General features: G+C 34.0%; 2 protein-coding genes and 2 long non-coding RNA genes across 5 annotated transcripts; 2 read left to right on the top strand and 2 right to left on the bottom strand.

The window, feature by feature from the left end:
• Nucleotides 1-5,343: 5,343 nt before the first annotated feature.
• LOC135143483 (uncharacterized) lies at nt 5,344-6,265 on the bottom strand. The gene is made up of 4 exons (XR_010282794.1): nt 5,812-6,265; nt 5,609-5,726; nt 5,482-5,529; nt 5,344-5,416 (listed from the first exon to the last, which is right to left on the bottom strand). It is a non-coding gene; the product is annotated as an uncharacterized LOC135143483 (long non-coding RNA).
• A 374-nt stretch (nt 6,266-6,639) lies between these two features.
• LOC135143481 (uncharacterized) lies at nt 6,640-8,104 on the top strand. Of its 2 annotated transcripts, none has more exons than XM_064075352.1 (9): nt 6,640-6,761; nt 6,909-6,961; nt 7,043-7,106; nt 7,164-7,211; nt 7,304-7,426; nt 7,623-7,694; nt 7,758-7,802; nt 7,855-7,923; nt 7,980-8,104. In XM_064075352.1, the coding sequence occupies exons 1-9, from the start codon at nt 6,728-6,730 to the stop codon at nt 8,078-8,080; spliced, it is 609 nt and encodes a 202-aa protein (XP_063931422.1). In that variant the 5' UTR covers nt 6,640-6,727; the 3' UTR covers nt 8,081-8,104. The 2 variants fall into 2 exon arrangements, with proteins under 2 accessions (XP_063931422.1, XP_063931423.1); XM_064075353.1 differs by lacking the exon at nt 6,909-6,961 and adding an exon at nt 6,826-6,908.
• Nucleotides 8,105-15,462: 7,358 nt separating this feature from the next.
• Nucleotides 15,463-16,794, top strand: LOC135143459 (cAMP-dependent protein kinase catalytic subunit-like). The gene is made up of 6 exons (XM_064075320.1): nt 15,463-15,616; nt 15,764-16,068; nt 16,146-16,262; nt 16,333-16,433; nt 16,486-16,646; nt 16,704-16,794. Exons 1-6 carry the CDS (start codon nt 15,463-15,465, stop codon nt 16,787-16,789), a joined length of 924 nt encoding a protein of 307 aa, XP_063931390.1. The 3' UTR covers nt 16,790-16,794.
• Nucleotides 16,795-17,771: 977 nt separating this feature from the next.
• On the bottom strand, nt 17,772-18,672 carry LOC135143490 (uncharacterized). The gene is made up of 3 exons (XR_010282803.1): nt 18,478-18,672; nt 18,186-18,377; nt 17,772-18,114 (listed from the first exon to the last, which is right to left on the bottom strand). It is a non-coding gene; the product is annotated as an uncharacterized LOC135143490 (long non-coding RNA).
• Nucleotides 18,673-26,322: the final 7,650 nt, after the last annotated feature.

Genomic DNA, 26,322 nt, shown 5'->3' with positions numbered 1-26,322 from the left:
TACCCATCGAAGCACTATCAAACTCTGGTGCAAGAGCAGGCTAATTTGATAGATCACTTTTTCTTTTTTCTATCAATTCTTCTAATAGGCGCAATAGTTATATTTCAGTGAACTACGCGTAGGGGAAATTCGGATATAACAAAGCTATAAAAAGTAAAAACAAGTTCTTTAATTCTGCTTAATTTTGGGGATCGCAAAATTTTTAGCCAATTACTATTACAATGGTGCCTGTAGTGGGGTAATTATCGGCAAAGTACCCACTGACCTTTTTTTTACTTTACAAAGCTCGTGTAGTTTACAGAAGTTTTTGTTTGTAAAGTTTATTAAAATTTTTTATATTAATTTTTAAACATTCAAAGGTAGGAAGATTAATAAAGCACCTTTAGCATTTATTGTTGAAAGTTAGTTACTTATCCTTTATTTGTTTATTTCTCAAAAATTTGTGCCAAAGAGAGGTTTCTAACTGATAAAACAAAGGTTGTAAGCGTTTTTCTGCTAAAAAATATAAAAAATATTATATTTTAATCAGAATTAATCATTTTGTACATTAAAAAAAAAGCTGGTGGACAACAATAGCACCAAATATCCGTTGAGAATACTGTCACTTTTAGAGTTGCTTTTACCTCGATACGATATACACTCTTTTACCGGCAATATGCAAAGACTGTACTTTTCAGAAAAATAAGTTTACCACAAAAATGTTATTATGCCAGTACTTAGTTGCGCAAAAATAAAATATATTTCTTCAAATTTCAACATAAATTGCTTACAGGAGCTCCTTCAAATCGTATAGTGAATGCAAACTTCATTTTTCTTTTGGTAGGGGTAATAATAGTAAGAATTATACGAGTACTATAATAATAAAATACAACAAAAAAAATAAAAACTTAAGGGAAAGGAGGGTTGATTTACTTGGATTGATAATTTTAGTGTCCATATTTTTCCCTATTATTCCGGAACATTCTCGTTGTACTGAGGGTTTAGAATGTTCGAGGAACTTTATAACCATTCAAGATATTATACTACAATAAATTAAGTCGTAAGCTCCCCGTTCCCACCGAGGGTTTGAAAATAACTCACGCTCTCGCCTTTCGCTTGAGACACTATCTTATTATACTACTAGGATAATAATTTTAGGTCAAAAAAGCTGGAAGGATAGGGGTCTAAGAATAAAAACGAAATAAGGATACGTACTCCACTAATCTGCTTATAAGCTTGAGTTTGTGGAATTTGCTTACTTGTTTGAGCACCAAGAAATACCATGTAACGAATTAGTAAAAATAGGAGAGAACGTCTCTTATAACCTTGCCACCAAAAATTGAATTCGAGATTCAATTCATTTGCTATACTTACGATTAATTTCTGCTAACTTCGATACATTATTGTTTTACTTGTGTTATATATAAATACTTATTATTATATAATAAAATCTGTGTAACTTTCTTAAACTTTAGTATATTTTTAACCTTCATGTACATATGCAAACTTTTCAGGGGTTACTCCTTTTTTAAAGGTTCGAACTCTTAAAGAAAATATGAATAATACCGTCGAATTATATTACTTGCACCAGTGAAAACATTTTTGAATTTAATAGAAAAGATTTATAAAATAAACAACCTATTATCCTTCATTTTGCGAGGCGCCCTTGATTAGCAGCTCAAAAAATAAGATTTTTATGTTGTAGACAAGTAAATATTTAGGGTTGTAAGCGAGTTATGACTTAGCCTCTTCAAAGTTTTTTTTATAACTACAGTAACACATGAAGGTTATTAAAAGACTTAACTGAGGTACTTAAAGGTACACATCATTAATTATCATATGACTAGAGATACGGTTAGAGGCGAATCTAATTGTAGTTGGCTCAAAGTTTTAAAAAAGTTATATTTTAACGGGATATATGAAAATAAGGGCAAATGCACTATAATGCTTTTAATAAAAACATAAACCTCACCTTTCAATACATATATATATATAAATAAATAATACACAATATAATTGTTATTCTAATTAATTTCAGCCGTAAGCATATTAAAACTAATATTATTAGTCATACTTGGTTTTCTTCTTTCTGCTATTGTGCTCTATTGGTATTGTAGTGATTTCTTTATCTAGTTAGTACGTTTTGGCACGATTTTTGCTTGGTTTATTTTCAATTTTAACTCGCTACCTTCTTTTTTTACTTTTTTAATATTTGCTCGCAGTATTCATGATGTTATATGAACCATATTACAACTCAGCTTCTAATTTAGATGGGCAACTGCCTCGTGGGCATACAAAAAATTAGCGGTTGTTTACATTAATCTTAATTTAGCCATGCAAGGTATACATGGCTATATTTTTAATTAAGTGAAAAGTTTTGTGAAAAAATTATAAATTCTCATGAGAAAAAAGGGGGGGTATTCTGATTATTAAGTAGCCTACAAAAGGTTTTTAAAAGCAAATTCATATTTCTTTACCTCCAAATACTGCTATAGAATTTTTCTAATTGTTTTCACTTGCTATTCGCTGGCCACTTAAATGTACAAAATACGGCTTTAAAAAAGAAAAGTTAAAGATTTAACACCATACGAAAGCAGATAAGTTACTCTTTTTACAAATAAATTACTAATATCCATTATAAAACACAATTACAAGTGTGGGCCAAATTTATTAACAAAAAACTTTAGTGGAACAATGTTATAGTGGTAACTAGGAAAATGTTGACTTTACAGGCCTAAGCCCTCGAGAGTAAATATAAAATAGCATACGTTATATAATACAATATTAAGATATACTATAGAATTTAACGAAATAAAATTATGAGGTCGAAGAATTAAGAACACTATAGAAATTTATTTGATTATTTTGATTCTCTAGGAGTACCAAACCAACCTCACAGAAGTTAAGAGCAAAAGGATGAAAAATATTGTAGCAGCGCATGCAGTCCTCTATCTCTCATATTATAAACAATAGCTAAATTAAGTGTACCCTTAAATCTTGGATATAAGTAGAAACAAACGGAAAGTAGGAGCTACACATAACTATAAGCGTCTTTGCACGTAAAGTATGCAATGGTCTTCATACTAAATCGTTGTCTATGTTGCGGTAATAAGAGCCCAAAAAACAAGCTTACTTTAGAAAATAAAATTTCAAAATATTAAATTCAACAGCTTCCTCAGGGCTCTGTAACAGATATTAAAATTTAGGCCTATTTTTTCAGTATAACATCGGCAAGAGGGTTATTAACTTTTCCTTAGGCATGGTCTTATATAATTGAAACGTTAGCTGAAAACGGTAACTTTATTAAATGTGTATAATTAGGCGAAGCACATGCCTGCCCGAGCCTAATTGACTCCAGAGGTAGGTACCATAGTCACAACTAACAGAGTGGGTAAATAATCAAGATGACCATGTACGTATAGATGTTTATTTACATTCATGCAGATGCAATAACCTTGGGTCAAATTGATGCCTGATTTGTCGTACAGGACCACTTCTTGCGAACTTTAGCAAATCAGTTTGATTATATCTCAATTTAAGTTATTAATTTTATTATTTCAATTTTATTGTTACATTCATACTTTGATAGTTATGTTAAATTATGCTTAGGTTTACTTATGTTTATTTGTCAAAAATGCCACGAGAGAGCTAGCACCGAGAAAGAAGTTAATTTGCTCTTATCTTTTATAACAACCGATTCCTATGCTTAATTTTTCTATATAACAACACTAAATCAACAAGTGCAAAAAATGAATAAGATAGCTAGGTAACAATAGTTGTTAGGTAGAAAAATATCGACCGAAAATGTGAGTTATCACCCCAGTTTAGTGGTTGAAGCCTAGTCGCTTAATCTCAAGACCGCGATTCGACTCTCGTCGGTGCCAACTCGCATTGTTATGGCTTGGTGGTTACATGCACAACTTCCTTATAAACAAAATTCTAATGCTAGGACTTACAGTTTAGTAAAAAGGTTGAATCTGATAAACGTTTTCAAAGTTAACTTAAGCTAATACTGAAGAACTTCGACTAAATAAAAAGTATTAGATTCTTACCCCTAAGTCAAAGTTATATAAGCCTGTACTATTTTTCTTGCCAGTCGATAATTTTATTTATGCTGTCAAGATATTCGGACTTCAATAAAATCGAATAAAAAAGCAGTTAAAATTAGAAATGACGAACGTGTGCAGTGCAATCCTATCTATAATTATCGTAAAATGCGATATGTTACATGCTAGTTGCAATGTGAAGTTAAAAATATAGTAATTTAAATATATTGGGAAAATACTGTCAACCAGATGTTTATCATTCGCAAGTGTAAAACATAATGCAGTTCATCTACAGCCATATCAAAAGAATCCTATTGATTTTTGATTAAGGTTGCATATAATAAAAACGCGGAAATATATTTTGTTAATATTTGCACTATTTTATCACAAAAAACTTGTAAAACTTAAGTTTCTTAACTTCCTGAAATATATACTTAACAATAATCTTACTATGCGCAGAAAACCGCTTTACGCTCTATTAATTACAATTAATTGCGTTATAAAAATTAATGTTGCCATCTAAGGGACTTCTTTAAAAGGGTTACTATAATATGGATACAAACAGTGTCATATATTAACTTTTTTGAGGGTCTGGGGTAACTCCTTTCGGGCTAATACCTTTGCAAAGACGACTTGACTTTACGTAATGAAGCCGAGTCTGCAATAGTTGCCAAAAACTTTAATTGATTTGTTATTGACTTTGTAGATCAAATAGAGAGGATGAGCATCTCATGGATACGTCTTGCAACACAACTGGCGGTTGTTAATCCACTCGCCTATACTTCTCCTTGAAGCACCCAAAATGTATTAAATATGATTGTACTGTAAAAATTTCTTATAATTACATTATAAAATTCAGTATAAATTTTGTCGGTTCAGCTTTGGTTGGTCTCCCCTTATGACTTTTCTGTCGTCACTGTGAAGATCCATAACTTAGTTCTTGAAGTTAAATATCTAGTTTCTAAAGGCAGCAAAAAAAAGAAACCCAAATTAAAGCATAGGGAGGAAAGTAAAAATATTAAATTGTAGTAGGGGAAGGCTTAGCTTTGCCCCATCTACTTTTATGAGGAATAACTTTTATAAGTGCCGTGCCCATACCATTAATCGTATATTTCCACATGCTACGACTCCACATGGTTGTAACACATGACTGGTTTATTCGAGAACCACGTGATTAGTCACGGGAGCGTTTCTTACACCTTAAAAAAATAATAATCTTTGAAGATTTTTGTGAAAAAAAAGATTTCAAGCCTTTTAATTTTATTTCTTTAAAAAAATTAGAGACTCTTTAATGCTCTCTCACTAGTAGTGCGCCATTATATGCCATACGTGAAAAAAAAAGTAACCTAAAGAGCCTGAAGAAACAAAACTGAAGAACAATAAACGATTGACTGTTGAGTTCATTAAAGAAATATATTATATAATATATATATAATACATAGAATTGTTTATATACTTGATTTTTTGCCTTCCTTGTTCTGCTTACACGGTTAACTTCATAAATCTATAAAGGCAATAATAACAAACCCGTCGGTCTTTTAACACAAGTTTGAAATCTTAAAGTAAAAAATCGAATAATTTACCGTATAAGTATATACAACCCTCTACTGTATTACAAACTGGTTGCTTTCCCACCGCCTAACGACAGAGATAAGAGGAGAAGAGATCAACAAAGTGCCCCGTAGAGAAAGGGTATTATACCTTTAAAGGAAAAAATACAAGATATAAAAAATGTGAGAAAGCTGTAAAAACACTGGTATAATAAACGCATGGTATAAAAAATAACCACGAGACTACTTCACAACATGGAGAAAGAGGCAGCAGAGTCTCGATTTCGACTATGGCCAAAGCTATAAACCAAGATCACTTATACCACGTGGTATGAGCGAGTGATTTTTTAGAGTTCAACACGATTCTTAAAAACAAAATAACTTCCCCTGCAGTTGGAATGGCGAAAAGAATGCCGAGATGACCCACTTTTCAACACGCAAAGTAGAAAACCAAAGCGCATTTAAGAACATTAAAAAAAAACCTATTTTGCACAACCTGCAATGTTGGTATTAAATAATAAGTCTATGCAACCGAAGCATAGGTTATGACTGCTTTTAAAAAAATTCTCGAAAAGAAATAATTTCCTTTCCAATTCAACCTTTGCTCTTTCCACCGTAAGGTTAGCCTCAGATCTATATGCTAACCGTGGGCTTTCCGATTAACTTGTCCTTTAAAGTAAACCTCAAGGTTTTAACGCCGGATCTCCGCAATACGACTTAAAAAATTTGAATTTTTTTAGGGTTTTACAATTTGTCTCTTAAATAACAATATTGCCATGCTGACTGGAGCGTTAACAAATGTCGTCCACATTGAAATTTTTGTTTAAAATATATTAAGCATTTATTACTATTTAAATATTTAGAAGAGCAAAAACTCTGTGATTATACGCGTTAATAAAAGTATTAAGCAACTAAGATATATTACAAGTTATTCATTACAAACCTAATTAATAATTCAATGAGTTCTCTTAATCATTTTATTACTGTTCACGAATCGCATATAAGACCTCGTCTTCAACTACCCTACTTCTCGTTTCAGCTGTTGTTTAACCGATCTTGTTAGTGCGTAACTCTTATAACTTTCTGGCTGGAGAGTAAAAAATTTTGAGACAGGATAAAAAAAAACCACTTAAAATAACTTTGTATAAGGCAATGAAGCTTCGTTTAGGAAACCCTTTTTCTAAATGTAAGTAAAGGCATAATAAGATTAAGTCGTAAATGAAAAGTTGACAATTATTTTAATTATATAGTTTTCTTGCTCGCTTAGAACGTACAGCCTCCTCTGTGATTAGGCGCTAGTTTACTAAATTGAATTCTGTCTATATATTTTAAGGTGACTACAAGAATTGCTTGAAGTTAATTGGTTACTATATTATTTTTTACTCGGTACTTCGTTTTAGTATTATATATACCTTATCTTAAGTTTTTTATATTATGTTGCCTGTTGTCTTTTTTATTTGTAAACAGTTTTTGGCTGCTTGGTTAGCTATAATGATAACCGTTTATCTTGTTTCCCTTCCCCCGATAAAAAGTGGCCTCTTTTTACACCTTTAATTTCCTCTTTATTGTGCTATTTTAACTTTCTTAGGCTCCACCCTTCCCTCCTCTCCGCGCTACACCGATCTTTGTGACCTTGGTCTCTTTTTTTTTTTACTTTATAAATACGACTTTTTGGCAGAAATATTTAACCTTTCATATAAAAAATTATATTTTCCGCGACTCTTTTAGCTATAACAATGCGCTACGGTAAGGCTTCTAAAGAAGAATGCGGTGGATCTAAAAGTTGCGCTTTCGTGTTGGTGCAAATTAATCCAAAGTACTCAGAAGAAGGCATTGGTCACAAGATCCAAGGCTGTGTTTTTCTCTAAACTGTTTTCTTGTTATTACAAGTAGTAATAAGTATCCTTTTAGTATTTTTTTAGTTGGTCAAGTACACTTTAGTTTAAGTTTTTTTACTTAAATAATAAGGTTTTAATTTCTACATGAACTTTTCCAATAATAGTAAAATACGTTTCTTTTTGATTTTTGACTTTATTTACTTTTTTAGGTGATAAAGTACAAATCAAGTGCTATTTAAGCTCAAATAAAGTCAATATTATAACTTCTTCTTGTCTTTCAGGTCTGTATTATTTATTTATTAAACTATTCAGAGCACTGTATATGGGATATATTTTTTACTTAGCTTCTAGAGAGAAACAAACTTGTTCAGGGTTGACCGGGCCCAGTGGTATTGTAACGATTTTTCCCGCTTGATCTTCTATTATGTATAATATATATAGCGGAGATTGAGTTTGATGTTGGTGCTGAGGGTCCCTTCGGTGCAAACTTTACTGTAGGCTGGACTTCTGGTTTTCTTACTTTTATGCTTACTCGCTTCTTTATACCAAAAGCAACTCATCTTTAGACCTCAACAAGGAGGAAGGAATGATGACGTGCGAAGTCACAAAGCCTAAAGAACCCTTTAAAGTTGCTAAGGCTTCAATAGACTTCATAAATATAAGTTAATAAATGTTATTGGTAGAACTATTATTTGGAGCTTATTTTTATTAATTTTACTTTACTTTATAATGCTTTATTTGCTTATTTTAAAGTGTTATAAGCAAGTTTAGTGTTGGTTTTGATATTTTTTATTGTAACTTTTATAAGTTTTTAGTACGCAAGGAAGGTTTACTAAGTTATTACCCATAAATACTGAGCGCATCCTAAGGAAAACATTCCCTTAGATCTCGAAGGGAAGAGTGACCCCCTTTTGTATTGCAGATACGTTGCAGGCTTAACTCGTTTAAGTGCAGTCCTTGCTCAGATTTAGAAAAGGTTTTTATTTTTAAATCAAGTTAGCTATGAAAGTGAAGCGAACTAAATTCGCCACAAAAATCTTTTTAAAATTGAGAAGAGATTTTCGTTACCCACCTCGAAATTATACAGGAAAATAAATTTTTATTAGGAAGTTCAAAATATCACTTGTTTTTGCTTTTTAAAAGTTAGATAACAATCTAAGTCCTTGCTATGCGTAGTCTCAATATTTACCTGTAGTTTTCATAGCATCTCGAATTGTGGGATAAACGAAGGAAGTAGCCATTGATAAGCATAATATAATTTTTACTCAAACACAAACAAAGAACGTTGCTTTGCCATAAGCCAGTATGAAGAGTTGCTTATCCACGTTACATTTACTTACTGGAAAGAAGAGCCTTGTTAGTAAAGACAATATAAAGGATAAGCTATGGAAGAATCCGCTAAGCAAGCTAAGTGCCCTCGTGAACTACTTTACATGCTACTACAACATATATAAGAGAAGTTAGAGTTGTGATATTCGGCTTTGCGCACCTGTGCTGTACGTTTATTTATTATTTGAAAAGGCTATGATTTATAGGGCTACTTGGCCTTTGAGAAGCTGTGTTAACTTACAATATTTTGGACAAAATAAGGTTATATCTTAAATAGGTTTTATTGTTATCATAGACTTTCAACTTAGTTTGAAAGCCCAGCCTACCTAATTTTCTGCCTTCGCGCCTTGTAGCCACATAAAGTTGCTTCACATATTCTTTTATTTTTTATAGCACTGGCTTACTACAGGCATGAAATATAATTAATTGCTGCTTAATATTTCCCTTCCATATAATTGAGAATGCGGAAGTCACGACTTCTCTAATGATTCGTTGCGCCATCAACGAGCAGAAACATGTGCGCTTTATCATTGAAGCTAATTAGTATATATCAATAAAGACAATATTACATTTTATGGTATAGTTAAGTTTTGATACCTTTGTACTATAAAAAAATATATATCAATAAGTTAATAAAATAAATTATAATCTTAGGCCATATTTCCCCTCTATTAAAGCGAAGAAATGTTTTAACCGCGAGTACTTGGTTTGCCAACAATCGAGAGCCTGCCTTATTGGCATATGGTGGGTACTGGGCTCTATAGTATGCCAATTCTGAGAAATTTTTTTTTATAGATATACTTGGATTAGACCGGATGTTACTCTCTCTTGTGTATTTGGCTGTTGTGCACCACGATTCTCAGAATTCGTTTTAGTAGTATTTGTGATGTATATGTTTGCTTGAGGAATAGGACCAGGCAGTAGAGGCTTTGATCAACATCGGCGTATTACATTTGCATAACAGAAGCTTGTTTTTCAAATACAATGATCTTTTCCTGCATAAGCTGGGATATAAAATGGTTATAGCTTGTCTGGTTTTAGGAATGACTTAAGAAAGATATGGAATCTAGCTTAGTCTGCCTTCAAGCCTAACACCAATATATCTAACGTTCTTACTTTGAGGAAGGGCATTGGTTTAGTGACGCCAGGGGCCTAGGATATAACCCCTTTCTTGTTATATTCATAGTTACTTTTTGACGCATTAACTGTTAACCTCCAAGTTGAAATCATGGCTTAATACTCTCAAATTAGCCAGACAGCTTGTGGACTAAAATTTAAGGCTGTGTAATCAGCATACTGGACTATATTTATTTATTAAGAGGCTATATAATTTTTTAAGGAATAGCGCGTATAGCTAAGAGTTTTAACTATCTCTACCTTCATATACTACTATAGATATTGCTAGCAATACATGCAATAAAACTTCCCGACAAGATCGCGTCATTCATTGAATTGTACATTCGGCTATAATTTCTAATATTAAGACACCCTTAAAGAGGAAATATAACTCGATTTACGGCCCACTTTTTTAAGCGAGTGCACCTGTTTAGTAATTTTGTGAAGGTTAGGGGTTTGAAGGGACATGTACTGGTTGAGCAGCATTAGGGAATCATTTAGACCAACCTACAGATTGAATTTATTAGTAGATACTCTATTGCAGACTGCATTTTAATTAAAAATAATTATTTTTTGTCTAATTTAGAAGCGACCTTGTCGCCATGAAAATTCCGTGCCACGCCAAAAATGGTGTTTCTCATTGAGAGAACTAAATATTTCAATTTTTAAAGTTTATTAAGTCTACAGAATTGTCTAACTCTTTCAAAAAAAATTTATGTAAAAGAAACGTATAAAATAAGTATATTAAAATTAAGAATGCTTTTATTGACCAGTTTCGGACTGTATTTATACCTTTACAAAAAGTTGAAATAGGCTTCCATATATGTACAATATATCTAAGTGAAACCAAATAAAATTTTTCATAGTTTGTATCCAATTAATGTATGACAAATTAAATTTTTCGTTGATTTAGTTTCTCTTTCCTTGTACCATTTTGTTGGTTGTTTCTCGGGTTTCTGATTCGATTAAATACAAATTATTTTCCTGTGAAAATTTAGAGGGTTAGTGTTTTGTTTCTTTTTGCTTTCTTTTTGTGTTTGTGTATGTGTTTTATGGTTGTGTACCTTATACTTAATGTATTATACAATATGTTTTTTGTAATATACGTTTTATTTTTGTTTTCCTATTTGTGTTTTGTATTTTTTGTATGTTTTTTGTCACTCGTGTTTTAAGTTGTGTCTAAAATATCGTGTATACTAAGTTATTGAATTAAACTCCATGTAAAAACCTTCACTTACTACTGATGTTAATGACCAGTCCATTACAGTAAGCATTATTGTGGATAGAGCGCTTTCGGCTGAAAATGTTTTGTTAAAGAAAAGTATTCACAAGTTTAAAAGTTGTGAGGTCGTTCTTTAAAGTATGCCTTCCGTTATTTATCCATTACGCATATAAAAATAAGGCACTTTTCATCAAAAACTTAAACAAAATTATAACAAGTAATGAAGTCGAATTTTATGTGCATCCCGCGCCGTTTGGCTTGTTTGCGAAGCTTATACTAACTAACTTGCAATAAAAAGTAAAGTATAATTTAGCAGAATGTATTGTACCAAAACAAGTTTTTATTGTCAATAATGTGAATATAATAAAACGATTATTCCTCATTGCCTCCCACATACACACACACAAAGAACCGTTAAGTAATAGGTGAACCACATTATGAGGAACGGAATTAAAAAAAAATTCTGCGTTACATCTTTCTTCGTTTAACTTCATATCAAAAGCCTGTAAGCTCACTGGCGAGGGGGAAAGAGTTCTAAACCTTACTGTGCGTCATATTCTAACTTTTTATAAATATGAAATTCATTTTTAATCTTAAGTTATTTAACATTATATTAATAAATAATTAAATAAATTAATTATAATTTTTCAAATTTTTTTAATAATATTAATATGCTCTCACGTTCGTGAAACTCAGCTAACAAGGAAGAATTGTAGGTTTTGGTTTTCTTTGCTATTAAACTCAAGTTGGATCTTAATTTTTAAGGGTAATTGCAATCCGGGCTGGCGCGCCTGCATCCATCACATTTAGGTTAATGTTTGTATGGTTATAGAGACACTTAAGGCTTCAAAAACACTTCTACGAAATTGATAAATATGCAGTTTTTTCTCTTTAAATATTGAATTTTTGCGAACATCTAAGGACAGTCAAAATAAACAAATCAAGTCACGATCCAACCCTTGTTATACTCTGTCTCAACTATATTACTAGAGTTAGCTTAAAACTTATAGGATATAGCTTAAGAGACTTTTTAAGCTTTTACTTATTTGTGCCACTTCTTTAACCGTATATATCTGTCAAAAATAACGCGTTATTCTTTACTTAAACAAAATTAAAATTCTTTACGAACTTTATTGCATTAGAGCCGCCTGATTTTAGTCAAATAAAATCAATAATAACTTGACAAAGAAAACATACCGATATTGAGGGCTTTCCTCGTTTAATACGTGAAGTTAAGGGCCAAAAAAAAAATTATTGTAAAAACAAGGAAGCTAACTGGTCAAGATTAAAAAGCTCATTAGTTGGACTACGAGCTAATAGAATTTACTATTTACTAGTATATTTTGCCTTTAACTTTAAGAAGTTATTAGTACCAAGTTTTGACAAATAAAAGTTGTAGTAACTCTTAATAAAAAAGATATACTGCAATTATATATAAATATTAAGGATCCACAAGAACTAGAAGCTGTGGGATCTGAATATTGCAGAGGATATGTTACGATTCTGGAGATCTCAAGGTTCTGTGAAGATAATAAGTCCCAAAGGTGAACTTAAACAATAATATTAACAAAGCTAAGATCTTAGAGCAAGAGTGAAGCTAATGCACAACTATACCAAAGCTGTGCACAGGCGTAAATAGAAGTTAGGAAACGAAAGAGAACTTGCAAATTGGATTTAGAAGCAAAAATAACTTAAAGAGGAAATATGCGATAGGCGCTTCATATAAAGAAAGTAACAGAACCAGCTCCCTCACCTTAAGATGGTAGCCTTAATATCTGTTTAAACTCTAAAAACAGGATTAGTTATAGTATGACATTGCTAACAATGAAAATGGCTACCATACTAACACTTAGCGACAAGCTGAGAAACCTCATGGAAGAGAAACGCATGCCAATTTTAGAAGCGAAAGAGTAAAAATTTAGACCATAAAAAAAAATTTATATTTAAAAGTTTCTTACTCTCTGACGTTTAGGACTCCTTTATGGTTTACTTGTTACTTTTAAGATTTCTTATTAGCTAGACAAGGTAAACTATTTTTTTCTATAGAGATGGTGATCCTTCTTTCTGGATGCCTTTTTATCCAATTTCTATCGACTGCCTAAGTTTGCTCTTTAAAATAAGAAAGTGAGCGATAACTTCAGTAATAAGTATATAACTAGTTCTAAGTAACTTCATTGCGTAATGGTTGGTTTCAAAGCATAAGATAGGAAAAGCGACATTATACACCAGCTTAACAGTTTACATGTTCAAACATCACTGTATCTTAAATAACAAAAGGCTAAATAGAGCGATAACCTCTACATTAAACGCAGCTGTGCTTACGCATTTAACATGTGTTAACTCTCAACAGTTGCCCCTTTATATTAATTTTCAAAGTAAGTATTAGTAGGCACTTTTTGTACAAGAAGTAATTATACCTTTAAAAAATTTAATAAGAGAGGCAGCAGTTAATTTTCATAACTTACAAAATAATAAAGTTCCCAGTTACCATAAGGGACAATTAATAAATTATAAAAAGCTATTATTACTTCAGTTACAATTATTTAGTAATTTAAGAATTTAATAGCTAAATGTATAATTTATTTTAATTCCCTTTTTGCATAATTAATAATCTGATATGAAGAAATTCCTTTAGTATGTAAAAAAATTAAGGAACGTAGTCATTACTTTTCAAAAAACTACTACACAGTACATATTAGAGCAAGCATCAAAGAGGGGTTTTTACACATTCAAAAATTAGGTTCCCTCAAGGGGGACTGGAGCGTAATTTGGTGGACTCTTGGTCGTGAATTATAAACCACCGCGTAAGGTTTGCGTTTGCTTATTTAAATCACGTAAAAAAAGTACTCTATTAGGTTACACAAAATATTTTTTTTTCTTCGGAACTTTTCTTTAAATTTTAAAGGGAGAGGCAAAGAATATAAATTTAAATTTAAATTTTAGTTTATACCAGATCCCTTCGTATATATTTGGTTTTAAGTACTTATAATAATTAATTTTATTTTTTGTTATTATAAGCTACGTCGTAGTGCAATAAATGTAATAATCCATGGAAAACGCTAAAGCATAAATTACAAACTGAAAAGTTAATAAAGTACTTCATTGCTTCAATTTCGCTGGCTTGCCTTTTAGGTGGGCTGAGAGTTTAAGACGCGATATCAGAATAAATTCTGGAATTGACCTTAATTTATAAAATTAGTAAATTCCATCTAAAAAGTATTTTAAAAATTTTGTTTATTACATATGAGTAGGAATGTAAATTTTAAGCCTGAACACATTTCATTAGCCCAGTATTTAAGCACTATGAAAAATTACATATTTTAAATATTAGGTTAAATTGGCTCTTAAAAAATGTTATTTTTACCGAGTCTATTATAGCTTTGTTTAACGGTTACTATGTTTTACTTTTATATCTCATGATCAATTTTTTTTCCTTATTTATTAGAACTATCCTATAAATTTTTTAATTATTATATGGGTTCTATCAATAATTAAGATTAACCGCACAGCCTCTCTATACCTCGGATTTTAAACTATATACTTTGATATACCTGTCTTATACTTTTTAAGTTTGTTGCTTTCTTAATCATAAACTTTTTTATACAAAGTTCTATTCTTTTTTTTACTTTTATAATATTACGATGAGACTTATCCTTCCTGTACTAAATTTTGGCGTCTAATAAAGGAAACGAACAACTATGTGGTCGCAAGAAAGATAATATAAACTTGTACACTATGTTATGCCGCGCAAGGTTAGTTGGAACTGGAAAAATGTTTAACATTCTAGTTACGCTATTGGATATGTAGGGATTGCCGTTTATTATTTGCGAGATTATATTGTAAAATAACTATATTAACTAAAGTATTGATATAACTTTTTTTTAGTGTAATGATTGGAGTAGGAAATTTAGCTAAGTGTATGGTTTTATGAACATGACTATAAAGTTAACGCTTTAGTGTTCGAATAATGTACTTTCACACAACATTTTTTTTGCTAGAAATCTAAGTATACTATTTTAGCCTTTTACGCCCCATAAACATTATATTTCTGTGTCGCAATAAAAAGATTAATTTTTTTTGCTTTAGCAAATTATTCATCGAATTTAAAATTATCTAGTACCATTGGTTTAGAAGTTTTGTTAAACGAAACGATATATTAGGAAATAAATCATTGAAGAAAACTTTTATAACTTTTAATGATGTAAAAAAGGGGGGTATACAATATTTAAAGGCGTAGTTTTGGTAATGTAAAACAGTAAGGTGAATAATTTAGTTATTAAGTTATGAACTTTAACGTTTTTTTTTAATCATTGTTACCCCAGTGTCATTTCAATAATATGACTTCGTTTCGTGATGTTAAGATTTTTAAAGTTATACGTAATATGATAGAACATTTCCATCTTTCTTGGCCAAAGACCTGCTTTGCCTATAAGTTCCTTAGAAAGGGCTCTATAGAGTTTAATCACTTTAATGTTGTCAAACTAATAGGGCTGGGAGCTTTTGGTAAAGTTTACCTCTGCGAACACAAACTCACAGGTGAGACGGTCGTCATTAAGGCTATTAAAAAACTTTTTGTGACTAACTGTAAACATGAAAATTTGATAAGGCAAGAAAATCAAGTTTTAAGAGTATTAAGCAGATGCCCATGCCCTTTCATTTTGAAAACTTTGGCAACTTTTCAAGATTCCAGCATGCTTTACATCATCACGGAATTTGTGTCTGGGGGTGAGCTAGCGTACCAATTAGAGGTGGCGCCCCATCAAAAATTTAGTGAGGGTAGAGCTCGCTTTTATGTGGCCGAACTTTTAGTTGCCATTGAGTATTTGCACACTAAAGAGCAAATAGTGTATCGAGATATTAAACTTGAGAACATAGTCCTGGATAAAAAAGGACATATCAAGTTAATAGATTATGGATTTTCCAAAAAACTTTTTAAAGGGGAAAAAACGTATACTTGCTGTGGTACCACTGAGTACTTGGCGCCTGAGGTAATTTTCTTTACAAACGTTAATATTTTAATTTTGAAAAAAAAAAAAAAAACTTTATTAAAACTTATCAATTTTAGGTTATTATGGGAGTCGGCTACAGCTTTGAAGCTGATGTGTGGAGCATAGGAGTTCTGCTTTATAAAATGGTTGTCGGGCGAGCCCCTTTTTTCACTAGTGATCTGCGTTGTCGGAAAGTTAGATTCTACTCCGTCTGCATTTTCGAAATTAATTGTAAACCTGCCTTATGCGTCTAAATTAATACAGGCTCAATTTAAGGTGATTCTTAGCGGCAAATTTAATTTGCCATATTATCTTTCGGCAGCTTTAAAAGATCTTATATGCAGTCTTCTTCAGGTTCAAAGAAGGTAATTTTTAGTTGCTTTCTTTTCAATCACTAAAATCTACTGGCTTTGTAAGGTATCGGCTTGGATCAATAAATGGGTTAGTCGACATAAAGAAGCATGAATGGTTCTCCGGGATAGATTGGGGTGCTATAAAGAAGAAGACCGTGAAACCGCCGAAACCATACAGTTACGAGAATTTAAATCTTAATAACCCTTATTGGCATAGTAACTCAGGTACTTGTTTGGTCTGTTTATGAGGTGAAGGTAAAGTAGAAACCATACCTATACCAGTTGCTGAGGAGGTGAAGCACTCAGTTTTCAGTGACTTTGACTTTAACCCAGAGAATTTAGTAGCGGCTGAGAAGGCTTTGTCTTGACTATTAGCAAGTGTTCGACTCAATAGGTTGAGCTATAGAAATTTTTTTTTTTACTATATAAAAACACTTATTTCAAACTGCAAAGAATGCTTTTTTATAATTTATTTTACTGTTGTGAGTAAAACCACTTCAAAGGAGGATCTGTGTTAAATCTTTGCACTAACTGGGGCGGCGGGTTCTAACTCATCACGGTGCGTGATACAAAAGAGAAAACATCCAATCTAAAGTGGCGTTTCCTGGTTCTTGTTCAGGTTATTAACTTCGAATACTCGAGCTTTTAAACAGGTCTAGTAGCCTGCAAGTATAAGTTAAGTTTTATCTTAAAATTTTGGTCTTCGCAACATTCTTATAAACTAGAAGTGCTTCACGCTGACTAGGGTGTTGTGCGCTGCCTCTTGACTCTTGTAGGCGACTTCTTCCTCTTAATGATAGCGTGGAGAAGGGGCAAGCATCTACTCTGTGGCCCAGTCTGTAATTCGCAGCGCAGTGTAGAGTATCATTGCGAACAAAGTACGGCGTTTGATAGGGAGTGCAACGCTATTACCGATTAGGTGTAGGCCCAGGCAGTCGATGCGTATGTCAATATTGGCTACACTGCATACACATACAGCCTTCACTGTCGCTATGTTATTTATGAGTGGAAGCCACAGCTTAAAATTATTGAAGACCTCTAAGTATCCCTTCTGAGGGCAACACAAAATTTTCATCCGTTTAAGATCAGTTTGATAAAGAAAAAGTGGCAAAATAGTTGAATATAAGAGCACCTAGATGATGATAAATAAAAGACAAATAACAAAAGTATAAGCAAGACAAAATCTCTGTTTATTGTAAATAGCGTTGATAATTATATTCGTTGTAATCTAAACGTAATTAAGCATATGCTTTTTTGCAATTATAATATGTCCAGTGAAAGATATATTTAAACACTGCAATATGACTGACAAGGAGTGTTTACTAAAACAATCCGAATTAGGCCCGGAAAACTGGGACGAGGGCCGATCATTAAAGCAGTATTCATTATTATTCGACTCCCCCGTAACAACAAAACTAAAACCCCAAATATCACCCAAAGTATTAAATAGATACCTATTTAACATTTCATACCCCTTGGTTGCAAAGTCAAAATACAAAAATTGAGGCACAAAACCAAGTCGGGAGACCGCACAATAAATGCAATGACTACTAAACCTCAGTTTACGCAGACGACCAGGACATTAGAAAAATCACGAAACGTTGTGTGCTTTGAAAAATACATATCCCTTAATTACATGAAAGAAGTATTTTATAAAGAACGGGGAGTATCGTTTGTTCATCAACACAAGGATCTGAGGGCGATAAAAAAATGTCACTTTACTGGGATAACGAATCTACTAAAAAACTGAAAAAATTAAGAAACCTTGAATTTTCAAAACTTCCGAGATAGGATCAAACGACCAACGACGGTGTAGACCAAGATGACAAGTTTAAAGGATTAATCCAATTAACACTTTCAGCTGGATAAACACCAAAAACGGTAGGGTACAACTCTTACACCCCACCAATACGAAAGTCTTGAAACTAATAGGAGATAGCAAAGAACAAATAGCACCTAGATGTGACAAAAATGACAACAATGAGAAAACATAACGAGGAAGATCGACAAAAGAAACCCAAGAAGAGCAACTACAAAATAAAACGGTAATATCAACCTTTATTCCTCGATAAAACCTTACGCACGCAGAGACGTAAAAGAGAAGATTAAAAACATCAAAGCTATCCGTAGACACACATAACACTTAAAGGAAGGACCAAAACGAGACCATCCGATTTGAAACACACAGACTTAGAACGGAAACCTACCACCGCAATAATTTACAGACAGTCCACTAATGAATCGGAACTACTAACAATCGAAAACCACAACATACAATTAACAGGCGCAGCTCTCACTATATTGGAGTCCTGTTATATTTATATATGCGTTACTCATCTATTAAACATTTATTTAAGCAATCTTGTTAAACTAGTTTTCAGCAGCACTGTTCAAATTTTGAATAATTCTCTCAGCATTTTCGTTGGAATAATGGTAGTTGGTAGTTGAAAAATGTTTTTATTTTTAACTATGAAAGGAGCCTACTCTTGTTTTTATGGACTGATTGCCGCTCAAGAATAAATTTACTTAAATAACTGCAACTTTAACATAATGTGAAAACATTTTATGTCCTATCCAGCGTTCCTCCTTTAAAACAAAAAATAGAATACCTTTCGACTATAACTAAATATTATCAAATCTTTCCAAAATTCGCTCGTTAACCTAATACCTGCTGATAAAAATTCTAACGGCCTCTGTACTGCATCTATCAAGGAGAAACTCCTCGCCCGTCCACAGCCTCTCTTACCATATCTATTCAGGTATCGTACTCTTTGCACACTTGATCCGCCAAAAAATCCAAGTTCTTACTACCTATAATTCGTTTTAACCCTTAAAAGGCCAACTCTGGTGCTTAAAGTAGATTTGTTTTTTTTCTGCGAAATCACTCCCTATGTTGAAGCTATTACTTTAAAGTCCAATATTTGTTTTCAAAATTGGTTCTATATATCCCAATTAATATAAAACAGTGAAAAAAATGTTTACTTACCTATTTAACCAAAAATAAACTTACATCTAGAATAAACAATTTTTTGTCCAATAAATATAGATCACGCAACTCATGCTTAACTTAACGTTCACTGGTAACTAAATTTACCACATGTTTTGTTGGTTGCTACCTAATCCGTTAGAACATGATCTCAAACTTACCAAGAATTGTTTAAGAGACCGAGCTTGTAGTTTAGAGTCAAGTTCCATAGACCCACTCTTGCACATTGAACCTAGGCGACAAGTGATAGGCATAGTAACCAGTAACCTATAAGGGGTTAACTTATCACTCTCAACATGTGTTGGAGTGCCTTGCTAATAGCGTCACGCTTTTCAATGTAATGACTTAGTGGCGCAAACATATAAAGATTAAAAGGGTGTTTAAACAAAATTATAGATCCTCACGTTATTTTTTTCTAGATATATATTTCAGTGTTCTGTTAAATCCTTTTGCGTTTTACCGTGATCACGGCGTATTAATTATTAAACCCAATTAAATTCCTCATGAACAGTTTCAACTATTTGTCTCTGTAGTATATACTTCAACTTGTTGGTAGCATCAAACGACAGCCTGCTTTTCTCCATCGGTTGAGCTATATAATTTCGAAGCTTTAAATTTGAACACTTAAAAAAGCTTGTAGCGGACACGTACTGAGTATATTTGGTAAAGAAGGGCCCCATCACTAAATCTCTTTCGCTTAAAGAATTAAGTAATACCTGCTATAATGTGCTGCACGTAAATTCCTTTCTCTACAAGGCGGCAGTTATCATGCATCTTCTTGTTCTTCTTTTCATTAAAACTTTTCTCTTTTTCTTGATAATATAGTAAGAGGCTACCCCGATTGGTGTAACTTTTAGGAGGGGAAAACCCATTACAAACCGTAGTAAATTATTTAAAATTACTAAGATATTGTCCACACCCTTGTACGTTTCGGCGTAAACTAGGCTCTATATTGTTTATTGTTTTCATAGCCTCTACGTGGTTGTCAAATTCTTTACGAACACACTAGCTCATTTATAGCTAAACAATTTATAATTTTTTTTAGTCACTGACCAAATCAGGGGGCAGGGGTCTATTAGTCTATTACAAAATGACTGAGCTCTTATATCAAGGCTATAAATTTTTTACAAGGTATAGCAAGGCTCCTTCCTTTTTAAAGAAGTATTTATGAAGCTAGGGTTAGAGTCGTAAAAAAATTACATAACGTCCTAATGGATTGTGTGTTTTTGATTCTAAACTTTATACTATATACATCAATTAGTAGGATAATTCGTTTTCTTTTAAATGGTTGACAAAATTGCTAATGTAAAGAGCTTTATACCATTAATAGCCGTATAGTTTAGACTGTTTTAGGTTACCTCGCGTAATATTACAATTTGTTTAGAGGCTTCTCAAGTTTAACATGCACTATCGCTCACGAAAGAATGGAAAAGTAAATAAAAAAATTTAAAACACTACGTAAAAAGTTTTAATGCATTCGGTGACCAATTTATAGAGTTCAAATATGTCTTTCTGTTAGTACCGCATATATGAATGTTTTTAATTTTGATAGAATTTTAGAATTTAAATGTTTTAAGACCTGCCCAAAGCTCAATACCCTTAAGTCGGCAATAGTTTTCCCGGGGATCTCGACGTTGGGGCCTTTGGGCAGTAACCGAGTTCCCAGAAGTGCCCTATTACTTTAGGGTTTGAACCTCCCGGTCATGATTTATTTTATGCTGCAGACGTCCCATAAACCCAAGCAAACATTTTTTTTAATGGTGTGTTGTCAGGAGCCCTGATAGATGGTTTTACTATGGGCGCACGAACTATAATACTATAATTTGCTATATAAGCGTCACATGGAATGAAGACTAGAGCGTCATAAAAAAATCATTGCTATCTGCGCCAACCACAAAACGCACGCTACCGTCAATCTACGCTGCGTCAAGAGTGGGGAAGACTTTTTCCAGGAGCTGCCTGCTAACCGCACCATCTTTTACGAACCTCATGCTGCAAACTTTTAAGGAATTCAGGATCTTTGTAAATTGTTTTCAAAACTCAGCAGGTCAACGACCGACAGAAACATAAACCTGTAAGGCCGACGAGCTCTTAAGCAATCTTGACGGGGTCTCGTTTCGCCTCGTCCCCTTCTTCAACATTAAAGAGAAAAACAGAAAAAGAAACGACAACAAACTGCCCCACTAGAAGCAGGCGAGTTCTGGCACCATACAAAGCTCCTCTCAAACGAACCATTGTGTTATCTTCGACTTTTGCAGCAGGAACCAATGGTACGTACTAAAAAATAGATGAGCTTCTAAAACTACTGCATTATAATGATGTAGATATCGCTCCGTTTAGCGAAACGTTTCTCCAGTTACATGACAAGTCGCTTTGACCATCTCGCCTAGTGCGACGGCACAAACTCGTTAATAATTCGAAGTATCACGCTGAGAGACGCACATGAAGAAAACGAGACATTACCTTGTTTACTACAATCGAGGTCTTGACTGAACTTTCTTCGGGTCCCTTAACCTTTTTGCTCGGTTTTGGTTAAAGCATGCTATAGCGAAGCACTGTACACGGTTCTTAGCATGAACAAAAATTTCCTAAGCTGCGCGCTTTATTAACCCCGCGCTAGTTGTTGTCCACGCTGCTGCCATAAAAAGTCGTGTAGTGTGTACCCCTAATACATTTTATTTACGAGTGCCGGATGGCACGTCTGACCGCCGCATACATGCCTCAACCATGGATCAAAGTTATATTGTCTTCAGTAACAGATAAAGGATTGGCCTCTAGTAAAAAATAAACTGCAAAACAAGGTTAACGCGGCGGATGAAGAACGGCAAGCTTTTTAGCGCTTGGTGGAGCATACTAATACAGCTGCCCCCTCCACTATGCCATTGACTTCATGATACCGAAAGCGTCTAAAGGATGCATAGCTTTTTGCCAATCATCTCTCTAGACAGTTCGTGCCGAAAGGCCACACTACGGCGAGAGCCGCTCTAAAACTCCTTTCACGATACCGAACTAACCAGGTGAACCCAAGCAGCTGACCGCCACATAATAATTTATGCACTTTGCTTATTAGAAGTGACTCGTGAGATGCCGTTGGGTATTAAAAAAACATTCAGATATTGTAACTTTACATCCGGAAGTTTTTCAGTGCGGTTAGTTGCCGATAGAGTGGGTGTGAAAAATTCTATCGTCCATCTAACAGTTCGTCGATTTTAAGAATGCGGAATTTTAAAGACCTCAAGCGCCCTCGTCCATCTCGGATTCCCTCAGCAGCCCACAACTAATAATCAAACAGATTAACAAGTGTAAGAGATATATCTTACAGCCCTGAACTTAACACAGCTTTTAATTGGGGAAGACAAAGCTCCGTCAGTGCCGTAAAAAGGCGCTTACAAGAAGTTAACTACCACGGCCAGTGTACCTAGGAAGCACCACTTCGTTGAGATAACAAAACAAAACGTCTTCAGTGGGCCAAAGCACATGAAAATTGGACACTGGAGTCTAGAAAAGCGTATTGTGGTCAAAAACGTTCATTTTTTTGTCCGAAGGAACAAGGATTAAAAATGATGTGGTTCCAGCAGTGAGGCTTTGGGAAGGTATCGTGTTAGTTTGGGGTTGTTTCTCCTTTGCCGGTGTGGGAGATTTAATTAATATTGCTGGGATCTTGGGCAACGAAAACTATCTCCCTATCATAAAATTAATGCGGTACCCTCGGGAGTGCTTAATCGGTAGTAATTTACCTTTATGCAGGGCAATGGTACTAAACACACCGCACGGGCGTGCAGAAGGTTCCTGACCGGAAAAGAAGAGGAAGACGCCCTTCAAAGCATGGCGTGACCCCTCCTCCTGGGTCAGGACTTGAATTTCATCGAAAAAATATGGGCTGAACTCAAGAGGAGAGACAGATAAGAATGTGCGCCATGAAAGGAAAATCTGTGGGGGGCTCTTTAAAGAGCGTGGAACAATATTTAGCAGGGTACGTTGAAAGAATTGGTTGCAAGGGATGCCGAGAATTTTGCGAATGGTAATTGCATCCAGAGGGGGATATTTGATAAGACTAAATTTAATTTTTTTTTTTTAGCATTTAGTACATTATCTTATAAATACGATTTTGCTCTTACATGAACATCTGTTAATTAGGGAACTTGCCACAAATGATAGTATCATATCCGGCTTAATTTTCTTGCGTCAACTATTATAGTGTTTATCAACTTTTACCCGTTGTCCATTCTTTCGTTTGCAGAAGTGTACGAGGATGGTATCTATTAGAGGTTACATTAATTTTACAGTCGTATCATTTATTAAGGTCTTCGAGCATTCATAAATTTAAATTCAGAATTTTTGTCAGCTCTAAGATATTTTATTATAGCAGTTGCTGCAGTACGGTTAATTTCTTTTTCATTGTGTAAATGTTTTCTTATGTATCTTTATAAAGTAGTTATTTCATATTTAAATTTAGCAGAAATTGCAGTTAAATGCTTTGAGATTGCATCCGTTAGGATTATTATATAATTGTTTCCATCCTAAGGAGTTAAAACTTCATTGAAGTGTATTCAAATAAAACAATTGACCAGGGAGTTTGAGTAATGTGTTTCGAATCTTTTGGAACAGGTTGATCTTAAATTACATGTCTCGCATAAACCATATTCTCTACAGGTAAATGGTTTTATAAAAAAAAAATTTAAACTTGGTTTAGTTAATACTTCAATGTCAAATGTAATGTGGTTATTATAAAATTAATGAATGACATCAAATATTTATCTTTAATATTTATGGTATCATTATATGGTCTTTACTAATTGTTAGCTCTATCATTACTAAACTTTTTAAAGAAATCAATTTTATCTTATTAGACAAGTGAAAGCAAATGACTCTTGAGTATCGGAGTAAAAATAGTTTTTTACATAATGTTGATTTACCGGTAGTAAGTCTTTAAAAGTGGTATATTTATAAACTATTAATTATATAATATAGTAGCTTGTATATTATAGTCTATAAGATATATAGAGTTGTTAAAGATTTAAGACGGTAATAATTTATCTGATAAGTTAAGGCTCCTGGGAGCACTGCAGGCAGCCAAAACAACAAACCAAAGAGAAAAAAAAGGAATTTTTTTTAATTAACGGTACTTCCTGGTTCCCGATCGGGTCGTAAAGGAAAACACCGAATTTACGATCTCTCAACAGGGTGACATTGTACACATTAGCTTGTGTTAAAGCTATCTCATATATATATATATATGTATATGTATTTAAAAATAAAATAATTCTACACCTAACGCATAAGATAGATTTAAGGGTTCATTGCGGGGTGGGCAATAGCGGGTGCAGGCCCAGATTTAGTAGCTGACCTTATCTGTCAGTAATTGATTGGTGTGCTAACTAAGCCGGTTGTAGGTGACGATAGCATTGTGTCGAAAAAAGTCACCCAGAGGTTCAATCTGGAGGTCTTTATGTAAGACATCATTGCAGACAAACCACAAATGCGCCCGTCGTAAGGGGTAGCGGCATGTTCTGTCTCACTTGAAGTGAAGAGACTATTTCCGGTGAGGCGTTGGCCCGGACAGTAAGCGAGTATGTCGTGACCGGTCGGGCGAACAACAAAGATAAGCGTAGTTTGTTGTGCAGAGAGAGTTTGCCTCAAGCACAAAGTAAAGGGGGAGAGTATGAACCTCCGCCTAGACCTTCGCCGCGATATAGTTTACGTGCGGCCGTCACGAGAGCTTATTGTCGATAACGACCCCCAGGTACTTCGCTTGAGAACACCAAGGATCCACTTTATTTTCGAAGACCAGCGGCAGTAGTGGTGTAGTGCACTTCTCTGAAATAAAAGGGCTTTACTTTTTTCCGCATCAATAGTAGTTTTTCTAGGGTGACACCAGTTGGCAAGCGTCACTAGTTAGTGCTGCAGATGCTAGCGCAATAGGGCAGATGACTTTGACAAGGAGTTAATCGCCGTGTCATTCGCATATAAAGCAATCCGCGAGTGGCACGCCGGAGAGATAAATTGCAAAGAGTAAGGGTGATAAAAGAGATTATTGTGAGACGCCAGCTGTTAGTAGCTTTAGGGGTAAGCGCGCATCACCCACACGTGCATCAAAGAAGTGGTCCTCAAGGTAAGCTTTGATCATGTTAAAAAGAATAGTAGAAAGGGCTACGACGCGTTATTAATAAAGCAAGCCCTTTTGCCATTCTCAGTCAAACATTTCTTTGACATCAAGAAATACGGCGCCCGTTCCTTCTTTAAAATGAGGGCCCGGACCTACCACTCTGCAAGCGGAGGAGTGTGAGTGGCGGGGTGTCCTTGTCAAAATCCAAATTAAAACTCTAGCAGGGCGTGGCTTGCATCAACAAATGCTTTCAAGTGGCGCAGTATGGCCACCCCAGCTACTTTGCTAATGGCTGACGAGAAGCTAATAGGCCTGTATTTGCTTGGCGTATATGCTGGTTATGGTGTTTTCGGGAGTATCACAACAGACAACAGATGCCATTTTCTCGCACAATGGGAAGGCGTCGAGGGCCATCATAGAGTTGATGAGGCAGCATAGGCTTCTACCGCCATCATTGGTAATGCTTTAACATCACATTGATGATAACGTGCCTTTCGTCTCGGCAAAGCGTTAATAATCTCTACGATTTCGACTATAGTGATTGGCTCAAGCTGTTCCTCAGCATTAGCAAGGAAGTTTGATTCACAAAGCACCTCATCAGCAAATAAATAAGCCGGTGATACCACTGAGGAGCGAGGTGATCGGCAAAAAGTCGTCGCTTTGTCAGCAGCATTTTCCGCTACAAAATTGCCGTCTCGCATAGTAGGTAATGGTAAACGCTCTCGGCTTTGTATTACCTTTTAAACTTCCCTATAGAAACGTGACCGTTACAGTTATTATCCGATATATTACTTAATTTTGTCTCCCAT

The sequence above is a fragment of the Zophobas morio genome, unplaced genomic scaffold (assembly GCF_036711695.1).
Source record: "Zophobas morio isolate AGI-343-1 ecotype UQ-CSIRO unplaced genomic scaffold, CSIRO_AGI_Zmor_V1 ptg000059l, whole genome shotgun sequence".
Taxonomy (NCBI): Eukaryota; Metazoa; Arthropoda; class Insecta; order Coleoptera; family Tenebrionidae; genus Zophobas; species Zophobas morio.
Note: the sequence above shows the minus strand (reverse complement) of the source record. Positions and strands in the feature narration are given on the sequence as shown.

Coding starts and splice junctions, on each gene's coding strand:
- LOC135143481 (XM_064075352.1), top strand. CDS start 6,728: ATGAAGCTTCGTTTAGGAAACCCTTTTTCTAAAT. Junction 6,962..7,042: donor ACTATATTATTTTTTACTCG/GTACTTCGTTTT, acceptor ATTTGTAAACAG/TTTTTGGCTGCTTGGTTAGC. Junction 7,212..7,303: donor CACCGATCTTTGTGACCTTG/GTCTCTTTTTTT, acceptor CGACTCTTTTAG/CTATAACAATGCGCTACGGT.
- LOC135143459 (XM_064075320.1), top strand. CDS start 15,463: ATGATAGAACATTTCCATCTTTCTTGGCCAAAGACCTGCTTTGCCTAT. Junction 16,263..16,332: donor GTGATCTGCGTTGTCGGAAA/GTTAGATTCTAC, acceptor AAATTAATACAG/GCTCAATTTAAGGTGATTCT. Junction 16,434..16,485: donor CTTCTTCAGGTTCAAAGAAG/GTAATTTTTAGT, acceptor TGGCTTTGTAAG/GTATCGGCTTGGATCAATAA.